The 14,457-nt window shown below is 48.9% G+C and overlaps 1 protein-coding gene across 1 annotated transcript in view; it reads left to right on the forward strand.

Moving 5' to 3' along the window:
- Positions 1–14,457, forward strand: part of Nos1 (nitric oxide synthase 1) — a 109,356-nt gene that overhangs the window by 57,893 nt on the left and 37,006 nt on the right. Inside the window, 9 exon segments of the mRNA XM_040731341.1 lie at positions 778–876; positions 878–918; positions 2,482–2,656; positions 5,298–5,399; positions 6,584–6,778; positions 7,318–7,403; positions 9,556–9,700; positions 10,996–11,100; positions 11,624–11,682. Of these exon segments, the coding sequence (XP_040587275.1) occupies positions 778–876; positions 878–918; positions 2,482–2,656; positions 5,298–5,399; positions 6,584–6,778; positions 7,318–7,403; positions 9,556–9,700; positions 10,996–11,100; positions 11,624–11,682 (1,007 nt within the window).

Here is a 14,457-nt window from a genome sequence, read left to right on the forward strand (position 1 = left end):
TCTTAAAAAGACCCTCTCAATAAAATAAGGTTGAGAGCCTACACACATAAACACATACACATAATATACACATACCACAGAAAGAGAACTTAAAAATCAAATAATAAAAAATGTATATAATTAGTAACTTAATATTGATATTTAGTGTACTTTATTATATTCTATAAACATAGATTTAATAGATTTGGTAAATGAACAGGTGTTTTATTTAATTTTAGTGTCAAATGTCTAATTAAAATCTTAATCCATTATTAATGAATTAATGGTTCATTGCTGGATCTAAAATTCACAGCTTAAAATGAGTATGCTAATGACATGAGCATTGTTTCTTTGGTTTTTCTTTTTAATGAGGCTTCCAGAACATTTTAACTCCTGTGTCTCGCTGTGTCTGTGGACAGCTGTGCGGTGTCTTCTACAGTGAGATTTTCTTTGTATCTTGCTGCACTTAACGCCATACATAAAAGCTAGCCGGTGGGGGAGGGGGTGCCATGGGTAGTCAAGACTCAGCCCTCATTCCCTCGGTATGCCCAGCTGGCACAGGAGACCCTTTCTGGAGAGCATTGACCTGTGTCCCCTGGAGAAATTGCCCTGATTTCTATGGTGAGGTCAGACAGAGCTTGTAAAGGAGGCTTTTATTATTTATTATTTTTTTAAGCACCTCTCAAAACCGAGAGGACCCAGAGAGTTTATGTGAGGACCTCTGCTTGCCCCAATCCCTGTGCCTTCTGTGTTTGGAGGGACAGGGGCAGATATGTGACAAGGGGATTCTGTTTGTAGATCTGTATACAACAGGGCTGGAAAGCCCCAAGAGGCCGCTTCGACGTCCTGCCGCTCCTGCTCCAGGCCAATGGCAATGACCCTGAGCTCTTCCAGATCCCCCCCAGAGCTGGTGCTGGAAGTGCCCATCAGGCACCCCAAGTAAGAGGAACTACCCTGGGGGGGTCAGTTCCCTGATGACCTCCTCTATCCATCTCCTACCCCACCCCTACCTCCCCCCCCCCACTCCAGGTTCTCCCTAGCTCCAAAAGACTACAAGAGGGTCCTGGATCCCATCCTGGCTTTCAGGCTGAGACACAAGGGGTCCCTCAGAACCAGCCTGAGCCATCGGATGCATCTGCTCCTAAGCAACCTCATGACCTGCCCTTTGTCTGGCCTTTGGGAGTCACAAGGGTAGACATACCTACTGTCTTGCTATGGACATAAGCATTCAATGGAAGAAGCTGTATGCAATGACTGATCGTGGGTGAACCAAGTTCAGACAGAGACCAAGGTCAGAGAAGCAGGTAGCATTTGCACTTTAATAGTAAAGGACGCACTCAGCACTCCGGAAGCAGAGGCAGGCACATCTCTGTGAGTTCCAGGCCAGCCTGGTCTACAGAGTGAGTTCCAGGACAGGTTCCAAAGATACAGAGAAACCCTGTCTTGAAGAAAAACAAAAAATGAACAGTAAAGGAAGTGCTAGTGGTGAGATGACTCAGCTGGTAAAGGAGCTTGCTACCAAGTCCGACTTTTTGGGTGTCCCACACAGCGGAGACAGAACTGACGCCTGTAAGCTATCCTCTAGAGCACGCATGCGCACGCGTGCACACACACAAATAGATAAACGCAGTTATAAGATGAATGAAGGAAAGCCATCATGAGGTGCTAGACTGGATCCAAACCCAAGGGAGGTTGCTAAGAAACTTAAGTAATGTGCAAAATAGATCTTAAGAATCAAGTTAATTATTTTTAATCTGTGGTGAACTGTATCTCCACTTTTAAAATAAAAACAGGATTCAGCTTAGACCTGGCATGAGGGTGTGATGACAGGTGAGTCACACAAGGGGAACCTGTCTATTTAGAGAGGATTTTTAAAAATTTTTTTAAGTGTGGATTCATTTAAAATATCCCATATACAAATGACCTTGTTGGCCAAGTCTCTGCGGGAACTGCCATGCTACATCTGGCACTGCTACTCCACCTGCCTTGTCTGAGTCTTCCATGGACTGAGAACACCTGTCCTGGGGTCCCTGATACATTGGAACACACCGGAAGCCTAGGTGCACTTGGCTTACGTTCGTTTCTGGGCCTGTTCAAGCCACTTTGTAGTCTTCATCCCATCCCTCCATGGCACTAGCTTAGGGGCCCATTGTGTCCCAGCCTCGGTGGTTTTCGTCAAAGAGGAAAAGACCATAGAAAGCAACTCCTAAAACACTCAGTTCCTAAAAGGTACAGCAAAGGAAAAATGCGAGGTCACCTGGACCCAGCAGGACATTGGGAAGGTTTCCCAGAGCAAGAAACATTAGGCTTGAAATCAAGCACAGATTTAAAGGTGAAGGCACAGGAAAAAGGAGTTTTGGGGAGACAGAGCTACCCATAATCAGGTTTTGTATATGGTCCCAGCGGGTTCTGGGCCTGGAGCATCCCCAACCTAAGGAGGATGCAGCCATGTGCCCGGGAGACACTGCTACATGCTGAGCGGAAGCCGTTTGCTCTCCACAGGTTTGACTGGTTTAAGGACCTGGGGCTCAAATGGTATGGCCTCCCTGCTGTGTCCAACATGCTGCTGGAGATTGGAGGCCTGGAGTTCAGCGCCTGTCCCTTCAGTGGCTGGTACATGGGCACAGAGATCGGCGTCCGTGACTACTGTGACAACTCCCGATACAACATCCTGGAGGTGAGGTCCCTTGATGCGGGGACAATGGCCACTGCTCCGCAGCTTTGGGGCTGGGAGATTGAACAGGGGTGGGAAAGAACTGCAATCCTAGTGAATCTTCTAGAAATGCCAGAAGCACCTATGTCATTCCTAGCCATAGCTGAAGTGACAAAGCATACCATCACCGCAGCGAACACTGTGCAAGCACCTTGCACACACTGTCCTTCCTCGTCACACCCACAGAGGGTTCCCTGAACCCTTTCCTCTATGAATATCTGCAGATGGGCGGTGAGATGACTCAGTTGGTGACATGCTTCCCACCTGAAGCATGAGAACCTGAGTTTAATCCCCAGAACTCACATTTTAAAATCCAATCTTGGTAACGAGACCCGGGTAGTGGAAACAGGTGGGTCTCTGGAATTCTCTGGCCAGAATACTTGGTAAGTTTCAGGTCACTGTCAGAGAAAGCCTGTCTTGGAAGACAAGATAGGTGGCCACTGAAGAAAATCACTGGCACCTGAGGATGTTCTCTGGCCTCTACATGAACATATATATGCATGGACACACACACACATGTATGCACATGTATATACCCATACATACACACACACACACACACACACACACACACACACACACACACCTCATATGCTTGAGTCTCATACATAAAGTGCTGTGGTATTTGCACTGAGCTTTCTGTATATTTGGACCTTCTGCAACTGACATATGATTCTAGATACAGGATAGGTACTGTATAAAAGGCTGTCACTCTACAGTTCAAGGAATGGTGACAGTTGAAATGGTTTCACATGCTCTGTGCAGACATAGTTCTTTTGAATATTTTGGTCCAGGGTAGTCTGACCGTGTGGCTGAGCAGTGCTTGGTGTAGAGGGCTAGTTGATGAAGCCATGCAGGGTGTGTGTGTTCAGGTAGTACTGGGGCTCTTGGTTCATTGAGTTTGTTTGGTTTTGTTTTTCTTTCTTTTTTTTTTTTTTTTTTGGTTTTTACAAGACAGGGTTTCTCTGTATTGTTTTGGAGGCTATTGGTCCAGCCCGGCCTCGAACTCACAGAGATCAGCCTGCCTCTGCCTCTGGAGTGCTGGGATTAAAGGCGTGCACCACCACGGCCCGGCTGGTTTTGTTTTTCTGTTGGTTCTACCATGCTGGGGATTGAACCACGCTAGGCAAGTAAGGGTCCTTGAGCACGCTAGGCAAGGTCTCTACCATTGAACTAGGGCCACAGCCCTACTTTGTACTTTTTCTTGTATTTTATTTGTAAACAAAAGTCCTAATTAAAATTTGCAACTGTTGACCTTGTTTCTAAAGAGGTTACAGAGAAACTGAGGAGCAAGGCTGGGCTTGGCTCACACAGCCTATCAGTGAAGCACTGAGATTAGAACTCAGAGTCAAGTGCCAGGTTTATGCTGTTAAAACCTACTCCTGTCACCAGGCATGGTAGCCCATGCTTGTAAATCCCATATTCAGGAGGTAGAATCCAGAAACTATCCTATACTACATGGCAAGGATACAGGACTATCCTATGCTACATGGCAAGTTTCAGGCCAGCCTGGACTACATGAGACCCTATTTCAAAAACATGAAGAACAAAGCAATATTCACTGGTGTCACTATGGAAAGTAGTTGTCAGTGATCATTAGCCTGGCTGGAGGGCACCTAGAATGTTTCATGGCGACAGGGCCCCAGTCCATGGGACTCTTATGCCATTGGTCTGGGGTATGGCCTGGATATCAGCATTTTTAAAGCTCCTGAGAATATTCCACTAGATGCACACCAGCATATACAAACGTCTGGCATGAAAGAAAAAAAAATGTTCATTAGTCCACATCCTAGTTGAAGCAGTGTCTGCAAGTTTGGCTTTGGTTTTTCTTCAAGTCAAAAAGGGCATCTTTCAACAAATTTTTATTCTTTTATATACACAATACCCCAGCTTCGTGTATCCTCCCCTGCTTCAGAAATTCACCAGGGCCTTAGACATGTTTAAGCCATTCACTCTCTGCTCCAAACTAAGCCAAAAGCCTTTGCCTCGGACAGTGAATTAATGAGTCTGCTCTCTGCTCTCCAAGTCACCTCACAGACTTAAATGAGAGGCCCTTCCACCCCCGTCCTTCAATTCCAGCTGCTGGATACAATGTGAGCCGGGCCTGAGGAGCAATTTACCCAAATTGAGGGATGGTGGTATCTGAGGGTAGTAAATGAGACCAGGGCTCCCACCAGCAACTAGCCTTCACAAAGGGAGGGAAAGGCATGCCTTTAATTAAGGAATCTGCCTGGGGCCTCTGCCACTGTGACCGGGGTGTTCATTTCTGGTTTGTCAAATACTAATGCCAGGACATATTTCTTTCAAGTTGTTTTGCCAGAGTGTCATTGGCTTAGAAAGCAGCTAGCTCTGAGGTCTCTGGGTCTCAATCATTAGCACAGTCTCCTCCGTTGATTGGCACATGAGTTTGGAGGCCAAAGGGCCAGCCACGTCTCTTTAGTTACCACCTGAGTTGTCAATAGCAAATCTTTGGAACCTGTGAGCAAGTCAGGCAGCCCGTGAATGGGTTAACTGATTGATAATTAAGTCCTCCATTCACAACACAGCTGTCTTTGAAATCCAGCGTTATCCGGCCCATGAGTCTATATTTTCTTCACCCTTCTAGGAAGTGGCCAAGAAGATGGACCTGGACATGAGGAAGACATCCTCCCTGTGGAAGGACCAGGCACTGGTGGAAATCAACATTGCTGTTCTATACAGTTTCCAGGTACCCTAGGGATCAGTGCCAAGGTCAAGCCTCAAAGGAGAGAGGGGGAAAAAAAGAACTTTCTAGAGACTCTGAACAGAGGGTCAAGACCCACGTTTTGGGAGCTGGAGACATGGCCCAGACAGTATAGTAAAGTGCTGGCCTCACAAGCATTGGTTCCTAAAGCCAACCCCCAGAACCCATGTAAAGGGCCAGATGGAAGGGATGAATGTCCATAATCCCAGAGATGCTGAGACAGGAAAGAGACAGGTGAATCCTTAACTCCCCACTGGCCATCTAGCCTAGCCCAGCTTGGTGGAGTTCAAGGCCAAGAAGAGACACTGTCTAAAGCAGACATCTGAAAAATGGCACCCAAAGCTCCCCTCTGGCCTTCACATGCATACACCTTCCTACACACTTAAATGCATACACACCAAAAAAAAAAAAACACCTTTGGGGGCTCCCATCTGTCAGTGTGACCTATTTCCTGTGCCATGCCTTCCTGTCTTGTGGATCTTGGCAGGGTAGACATCTGCTACAGTGGGAGGGAGCCCTGGACTTACACTCATGAAACACCCAACCCCACTCTTGGGTGGACATGAGTAGAGCAGGCACCTCATAAAACATCATGACATGGAGATCTGTGGGGGTGGCAGGACAAAAGGCCACCTCCCCGGGAGAATTAAGGAGCTGTGGAAATGACCAGAATTCAGGTCCTGGTGGAGACACTCAGGACACAGGAGGCATAGCAGTCAGGGCAATGTCTCTTAGACAACTTGTGAATCTGTGCCCACCAGCCCCAGCCTGTGCCAGACACTGTCCACCCACCTCCATGCTGTCTTACTCCTTTGATCTCTAATCAGCTCAAACTCGCTCCTTAAAACTACACTGAGAGGATTTTATTTCACCGGGATAAATAGTTACAGAAGATAAGTAAAACATGAGATAAGTAAGCGGACACAAGAAAAACAAAGATCGGAGAGTCCAGCTCCCACCTGAGGCTCCGCCCCCTGCCTAAAGAAAGGTGGGAGGGAAAATGGACAAGATTGACAAGGAAGGCCTTGGGGACACACTAGCACCAAGAAGAACCTTTGTCCTGTATAATTAGACTTAAAGGACTAAGACCCGTCCCAAGGCTGCTCTTTGGCAGACTCCATAGGGAAGGTACCCCGATACCTAACTCCTTGTCCTCTCTCCTCCTGCAGAGTGACAAGGTGACCATCGTTGACCACCACTCTGCCACAGAGTCCTTCATCAAACACATGGAAAATGAATACCGCTGCAGAGGGGGCTGCCCCGCCGACTGGGTGTGGATTGTGCCCCCCATGTCGGGCAGCATCACCCCTGTCTTCCACCAGGAGATGCTCAACTATCGGCTCACCCCATCCTTTGAATACCAGGTCCTGCCCCACCCTGCCCTGGGCTCCCCTCTACAATGAGACACACCCTGCCCTGGGCCAAGCTTTCCCAACCCCTAGGGCCCATCTCTATCAGGGTCAGTGCTGTGGACACACGTGTGCCCATTAGCCTGAGAGACTTAACGGAGACAGGGAATGAATATCCAGGAAGAGGATGTGCATATCCAGGAAGAGTTTGAGTTGGACAGGGGGTGGAGGGAGGGGAGGGGAGGGGAGGGGAGGGGAGGGGGGACACACCTAGAATCTCAGCACTCAGGAAGCTGAAGCAGAAGGATGACAAGTTTGCAGCCAGCCTGGGCTTCAAAAAGTCTGAAGGGACCTGGGCTGAGTGGGGAGGGCTGGTGGGACAGTGCAGGGAGGTTACGTCCATTACCTTGTGCAGGGACATCTGTGGCCATCCTTGGATGAATTCCTCTTACCTTGTGGGGCTGAAGGTTGGGAAGCCCTACCTGCCCTGGGCATCTCCAGGTGGGATTGAACTTCCTCAGAGCTGTGACTGGTGTCTTTGTTTCTCTTCCCAGCCTGACCCATGGAACACCCATGTGTGGAAGGGCACTAATGGGACCCCCACAAAGCGGCGAGCGATTGGCTTCAAGAAATTGGCAGAGTGAGTGTCTCACAATGGGAGATGGAGGGGTCTGTGCACAGGCTGGGAGTGTCTGGAGCTAGGCAGGGGCTGTACCCTGTGCCAGCAGCTAGGCAGGGGCTGTACCCTGTGCCCTGTGCCAGTACGGTGGTGGGTACTTCCATCCCACCATTACCATCACACACATACATTCCCTCCCTCCCTCCCTTCCTCCTTCCCTCTCTCTCTCTCTCTCTCTCTCTCTCTCTCTCTCTCTCTCTCTCTCTCTCTCTGTAGGGGTTATAGGTAAGGCATGCTGAGCTACATAGCAAGACCCTGTCTTGTTTTATTTTGTCTTTTTTGTTTTTCGAGACAGGGTTTCTTGTGTGACTCTGGCTGTCCTGGAACTCACTCTGTAGACCAGGTTGGCCTCAAACTCAGAGATCTGTCTGCCTCTGCCTCCCTCGAGCTGGGACAGAAGGCATGGACCACCACCACCTGGAAAGATGCTGCCTTTTTTAAAAATTAGTAATAACCATTATTATTATCAATTATTACAATAATAATGTTTAACTGAGCCAAAAAGAAGCTCAGGGGGCTATGGAGCAAGAGCCCCTGGGCATATATGGCATACATCACCAAGATGGTTTAATAGAGCCAACAACTGTCTGTCCCAAGAAGGAAAACCCCATTGATTCCCTCAAGAAGAACCTCCGTTTGCAGAAGACACTGACACAGCTAAGCTAGCTTGTGTTCATCCCCCAGGTTCTAGAACCCTCATATGTGGCCTCCAGGTGTGCAGCAGGTACCATTTATACTACGAACCCCAGAGGCAAGACTCCCACTGTCCCCCTTGTAGCACCGGGTCCCGTGAACTTGGACCTGGACCAAATCTCTCTCCCTTCACCCCTTCTCCCTTCTGTCTTCCCTGCCTCCCTGCCCCAGCCTGTAGCCAGTAAGGACTCACCAGCAGCCTCCTCCAGAGCACCCCAAATGGTCTCAGGAGAGCCTTTGTCTACAGCTCCATTCTGCAGGATCCAGGAGACAAAGGCAGCTGGAAGAAACACTGTTATTAAGTTCAGGGTGGAGACCCTGTGAGTTAATGATGCATGTTCTCCGTGCTCCCAGCCTTCCGGGGGAGCCCTTCAGGGATCTTTTATTCCTCTCCCTCCTCCCCCTGAGTTCAAAGCCTTCCTGCAGTGTGGGTGGTTTCCCTAATTCTATAAAATGATGAACTTCCTGCCAATAAGCCTCAGGTGGGAGAGACCTAGGAATTTGTCTTCTAAGAGATTCCCAGTAAGAACATAGTGGGATATTTCAGGTTTGGCAGGGTACAGCCAGGCTGTGGTGGGCAGTCACTCCTGACTCTCCTTTTACCCCTCCCCTCCCTCTGTGCCTGCCCCTCCCCTGCCATTAGCTTAAAGTTCTCCAACGATGTCAAACTCCTCCCACCTTAGGCATAGCATCTTTACAAACTCCGTTTCTTCTGGGAGATATTTGATATCTATAAAAATGCTGCCTACTAGGTACCAATCAGCACTTGGAAGCTTGTTTGTAAATAAAGCAGTCTTCCCAGCACTGGGGAGGCAGAGGCAGGCAGAACTGTGAGTTTGAGACCAGCCTGGTCTACTACAGAGAGCGTCCTAGGACAGGCTCCAAAGCTAAAGAGAAACCCTGTCTTAAAAAAAAAATAAGACACAGAAGTCAGACCAGAGAGATGGCTAGGGAGTAAGGCACTTGCCATCAAGCCTGAGGTTTTGGAACTAAATCCCAGGATTCACATGATGGAAGGAGAGGATTGATTTGGCAGGCTGACCTTTGACCTCCATGCCTGGGCTAAGGCAGAAGCACTTGACTACTGGTATGCACACACGTGCTTGCACACCTCCACACACACACACACACACACACACACACTAAATAAATAAATGGGAATAATTCTCAATATCTCTAAAGCCCCTCTAATTCAGGGCCAGGAGACTATTGGTGACAAGGTTCTTAGGGACTAGAAACCATCATCCAACAACAGCCAACCTTGGACCTCAGAACTTGTTGCTCTGGGGAGATAATGTCCAAGTCAATATGGTCTCTGAACTCTGGGGTGCTGTGTGTCTCTAGGGTTCCCTAAGTCTCATCCTAGCATCTTGTGTCCGCTCTCTGTTCCCCATTTTTCTCTCCACCTGCTTCCTCACAGAGCCGTCAAGTTCTCAGCCAAGCTGATGGGGCAGGCCATGGCCAAGAGAGTCAAAGCAACCATTCTCTATGCCACGGAGACAGGAAAATCTCAAGCCTATGCCAAGACCCTGTGTGAGATCTTCAAGCATGCCTTTGATGCCAAGGTAAGCAAGGACTCGTATAAGCTCCCCGGACCTTTGTGACAAATAATACACATATTTGCATACATATCAGACACACTTATGTCTCCCATGGATCCTCCAAGAGTCCAGTCCACAGGAAACCCCCATCTCTAGAGAAAAGTTAGTGGGTTGATGAGAGCCCATCCTTCTAGGGCTCAGTGTAAGAAACCTCAATAGCTACAGCTCCATGGGTATACCAGGACTTTTCAGAGCTTTTAATCTATGAACACCCACTAGAATTTGGGAAATTGGCCAGGCGGTGGTGGCGCACGCCTTTAATCCCAGCACTCGGGAGGCAGAGGCAGGCGGATCTCTGTGAGTTCAAGGCCAGGCTGGACCGACAGCCTCCAAAACAATACAGAGAAACCCTGTCTCGTAAAAAAAAATTATGAACTAAATGTATTTCCTAACCAGATCTGACCCAAACAAGACCCATGGTTCTCGTGGAGCATCTGGGGAGGCTGGGGTTCCTTACAAAGTACTCTGAGAAATGTGCAATAATTCTATGATGCAGGTGACAGTCTCTCCCTATGGTGAGACCTCAGCCTCGAGGGACTTGGGGCCTTTGAGGTACTGGAGGCGGGATTAGAGAGAAGACTGAGCAAAATTGGTTAGGTGGTGCCAGATCCAGCCTAACTAGTCAGGACTCCAAGATCATGAAATACCAGAGGTCATGGGATTGGACAGATGGCTCAGCCACTAAAGTGCTTGTCATCCAAAGCATGACAATTGGAGTCTGGATGCCCAGCACCCAAATGTAAATGCCAGGTGTGTGGTGGCCTACCTGTAGCCCTAGCACATGGGAGGTGAGAAGAGGAATTCTCCCCTCGGAGCAAGCTGGCTGGCTAGACTAGACAAATCAGTGATCTCTGGGCTCAGCTGAGAGACCCTGACTCAGAAAATGAAGTGGAGAGCAATGGAGGAAGATGTCCAATGACGCCCTCTGACCTTCACACACACACACACACACACACAAGCAAAGAAGAAAAAGTTCAGGGGGTCTTCATAAAGATCCACTCTCTTAAACTACTTCATTGGACCAGGGCCCAGGTTTCCATAGTCCGTAAGAACCCAGTGGCCATAGCAAGATTCCGTGCCAGCAAACATCATTAATGCTACCCACATGAATACTAACCATCCAGAACACTGGGCCCCGAGCCAGGGGCCACTCCGAATGGCTCACCTTGCTCCTTGTATCCTCTGCTCCCTGTCACTTTTTTGTCTCTCCCTGTCACCACTCACCTCTTCTCCCCTCTCCCACGTCCCCACCTGCCTAGGCAATGTCCATGGAGGAGTACGACATTGTACACCTGGAGCACGAAGCCCTGGTCTTGGTGGTCACCAGCACCTTTGGCAATGGAGACCCCCCTGAGAACGGGGAGGTGAGAGGGAATGCCCCGCCCTAGCATGGGGCCCCAGCCCCCAGAGGAGATAGCAACAACTGGGACCCTCCCCCACAGCTGACGCTCAGAAGCAAACCCTCCCTCCCCAGCCCCAAAGCCAAGACTTTGATTTGATCCAACTTGAGCAAATGGGGCAATACCAAGTTTTGTCTGACAGTGTCCCTTGGCTAAACAGTCTGTGCGGTGAGCTGTGTGTTTAAGGTACTCCGGTTCCAAGCTTGGGGTAGTACTTCCATGCAATAAAGACCACAACAGTCAGTTGTACCCTGGGGTAGAGAGTTCACACCTGTGCTTGCACACTGGGATGGAGAGTTCACACCTGCGCCTTAAATGACCACCCCACCCCCACGCATACATTGAACCTGCAGCTGGCACATGGCCGCCCACCTCAATCCCTGGCTATCCCTGACACCTACCCATCAGACTTCAGGCTCCAGCCGAGGCCCCAGACCATGTGCCCACCCACTAATATGTTCTTCATTTGTTTTGTTTTGACCTCTAGAAATTCGGCTGTGCTTTGATGGAGATGAGGCACCCAAACTCTGTTCAGGGGGAAAGGAAGTAAGTGAATGTCCCTTCTGGTGTCACAGACTGTTCTTGGGAACCACTAAACAATATGTCTTGATATCTAGGGTTCATGTGAGGGCTAGGCTACCGTTGACGGCCTTCGGAGTTAGATTTTAGTTGGTGGTCTGGGCTTCACTGTTGCTGATGCTCTGGTCTCTGGCTCAGCCATCCCCTGTGCCTCCAATTTTGCTCTCAAGCAGGTGTTATAATATCTTCTTTAACTTCCTGATTGGTAAGAACTAAATTTAAAAAAAAAAAGATGGGAGAGTCTCAGGAAAGATTAGGTGCCCTGTGCAAACCTCGGTTCTTATTTGTCACTCACAATAAGAACCTTCAGAACTCACCCTGGAAGTCAGTGGGGGCCACTTCCTCCTTAGAACCTTCCATCCGAGGCCCACAGTGGTTATGTAGCTAATGTTAAGGTCAAGTTCAAAGGGTAAAAAAGATATAAGACAGATGCCTGTGATCTCGTGCACATTCTTGAAGCAGTTACATCTCACATGGGGCTCTGTTCTGAAGGCATTTTGCAGGCAAGATGGCTTAGTTGGGTGGGGGTTGCTTGCCACCAACCTTGATAACTAAGTTCGATTCCCAGGACCCTACTGATAGAAGGATAAAATGGACTCCCCCTCAATGCATTTTACAAGATGGAAACATCTGTTCTCCAAACTATCTTTGGAAATCTCTAGAACCTTCTAGGAGGTGCTGAACACGTGTACACTGAACCCCCCTCAGGGAGACCAATAAAGGGTTGCCTCCAAAGAACAGACCCTGTGACTGAAGAATGTGTGTGAGTCGGGTGGTGGTGGTGCACACCTTTGATCCCAGCACTTGGGAGGCAGAGGCAGGTGGATCTCCATGAGTTTGAGGCCAGCCTGGTCTACAGAGTGAGTTCGGGGACAGCCAGGGCTATACAGAGAAACCCTGTCTCAAAAGAAAATTAACAAACAGTAAAGAGTGTGTGTGTGTGTGTGTGTGTGTGTGTGTGTGTGTGTGTGTGTGTGATGACCAGCTGGGTCATCCTCCTGAGAACACAGGACCAAACCCGGTTCTGGGTACCCAGGGAGCAGAACCATGAGCATCTTCTGGTCAGCACTTGCTCCCCACAGCTCCAGAATCTTGGCCCTCAGCCTCCCCATCCCTCTCCTTTCCATCCACAGCAGCTCCCCTCTCCCCACCTCCTTCCGGGAGAGATAGGGCACCATCCATTCTCCCCTCTAGGTACCGGGAACCCTTGCGTTTCTTTCCCCGTAAAGGGCCTTCCCTGTCCTGGGCTGACTCTGAAACCCACAGTTTGGTTGCTGTCCGTGACAGCCAGCGCAGGTAGAGAGCATCTGTGTGCGAGTCTGTGCATGTGTGTGTGCTAATGTGTGTGCATGCATGGTGTGCATTAGATGATGCATGCCCAGTGTTGGAACATTTGAGTCTCAGAGAGACCTGAATTCTCACCCAGGCCTTGACACTAACTCTAGAACCTTAAGCAAATCTCTTGACCTCTGTGGACCTTAGTCCTTCTAATTAATCAAGTGTGGAGAAACCTCTGTCCTGCCAGTCTCTAGGGGCTGTGGCTGAGGATGGAAGGAATTATCAGCAACAGGGAAAGCAATGGCAGAAACCTCCAGCCTCATACAGTACACGTGCTGATATTTTTACCCCACAACCATCCACCGTGCCTCCCCCGCTAACGACACAGCCACCCCCCTGGTATGCTGCATGACGGATTTGGAGAAGTGACTCAATGTGAGTCTATTTTGGAGGCAGAAAATACACATCCGTGTATTTAGAAGCTTGTTAGAACAAAAACTTTGAAAAGCATCCAGCCTAGACACGCTCTGCCAGAATGTGCATGTTCTTTTTTTGTTTCTTCCTCTCTCTCTCTCTCTCTCTCTCTCTCTCTCTCTCTCTCTCTCTCTCTCTCTCTCTCTCTCTCTCCAACTTTTGCATTCTAATGTGTCTAATGTGTTTATTGGGATTTTGTCTTAGTTTAGGGGATTTGGGAAGGGAAAGGTTGTCTGTGTTGAGTATTAACAATTTTGTTTGGTTTGGGATTTTAAGATTTATTTTGAATTATGTGAGTGTGTGCAGTACCCACAGAAGCCAAAAGGGGGAGGCACATCCCTTGGAGCTGGAGTTCCAGGTGGTTATAAGCCCCCAGGTGGGTGCTGGGAACTGAATTCAGATCCTCTGGTAGAGCAGCAACAGCCAGCCCTTGTTTTTGTTTTGTCTAAAAACAAAAGGTCTTGATGGAAACTGATTTTGCCTTCAGTTTTGGGTTCCTGAGCCTCTTGTGCTGAGGTCTGGGTCTTGGACTTCCTCCCTGGCTGTGAAAACTCTGGAGTGGTGCTGGGCCTGTGTGAAGTGATTGTCTCACAACTATAAGAACCTGAGCTCCATCCTCAGAACACATATTTTAAAAAGACATGGGCCAGGTGTGGTGGGACTGGGTGTGGTGGTACATACCTTTAATCCCTGTACCGAGGCAGAGGGTGCCTGTGGGTTCAAGGCCAGCCATGGCTTCACATTGAGACTCTGTCTCCAGAAATGCAAGTCGGGGAGGGAAGGAGTCAGGGAGAGAGAGAGAGAGAGAGATGAGAGAGAGAGAGAGAGACAGACAGACAGACAGACAGACAGACAGACAGACAGACAGAGACACAGACAGAAAGAGAGAGACAGAGAGAACCCAGAGGGCGGGTACAGTAATCTCTGCACAGGGACAGCCAGGTTCTGGAGACTCTGGCTAGGTAGCATAGCCTATTTGGTGTCTTCTAG

This window comes from Mesocricetus auratus, unplaced genomic scaffold, assembly GCF_017639785.1.
Source record: "Mesocricetus auratus isolate SY011 unplaced genomic scaffold, BCM_Maur_2.0 Super-Scaffold_100025, whole genome shotgun sequence".
Lineage (NCBI taxonomy): Eukaryota > Metazoa > Chordata > Mammalia > Rodentia > Cricetidae > Mesocricetus > Mesocricetus auratus.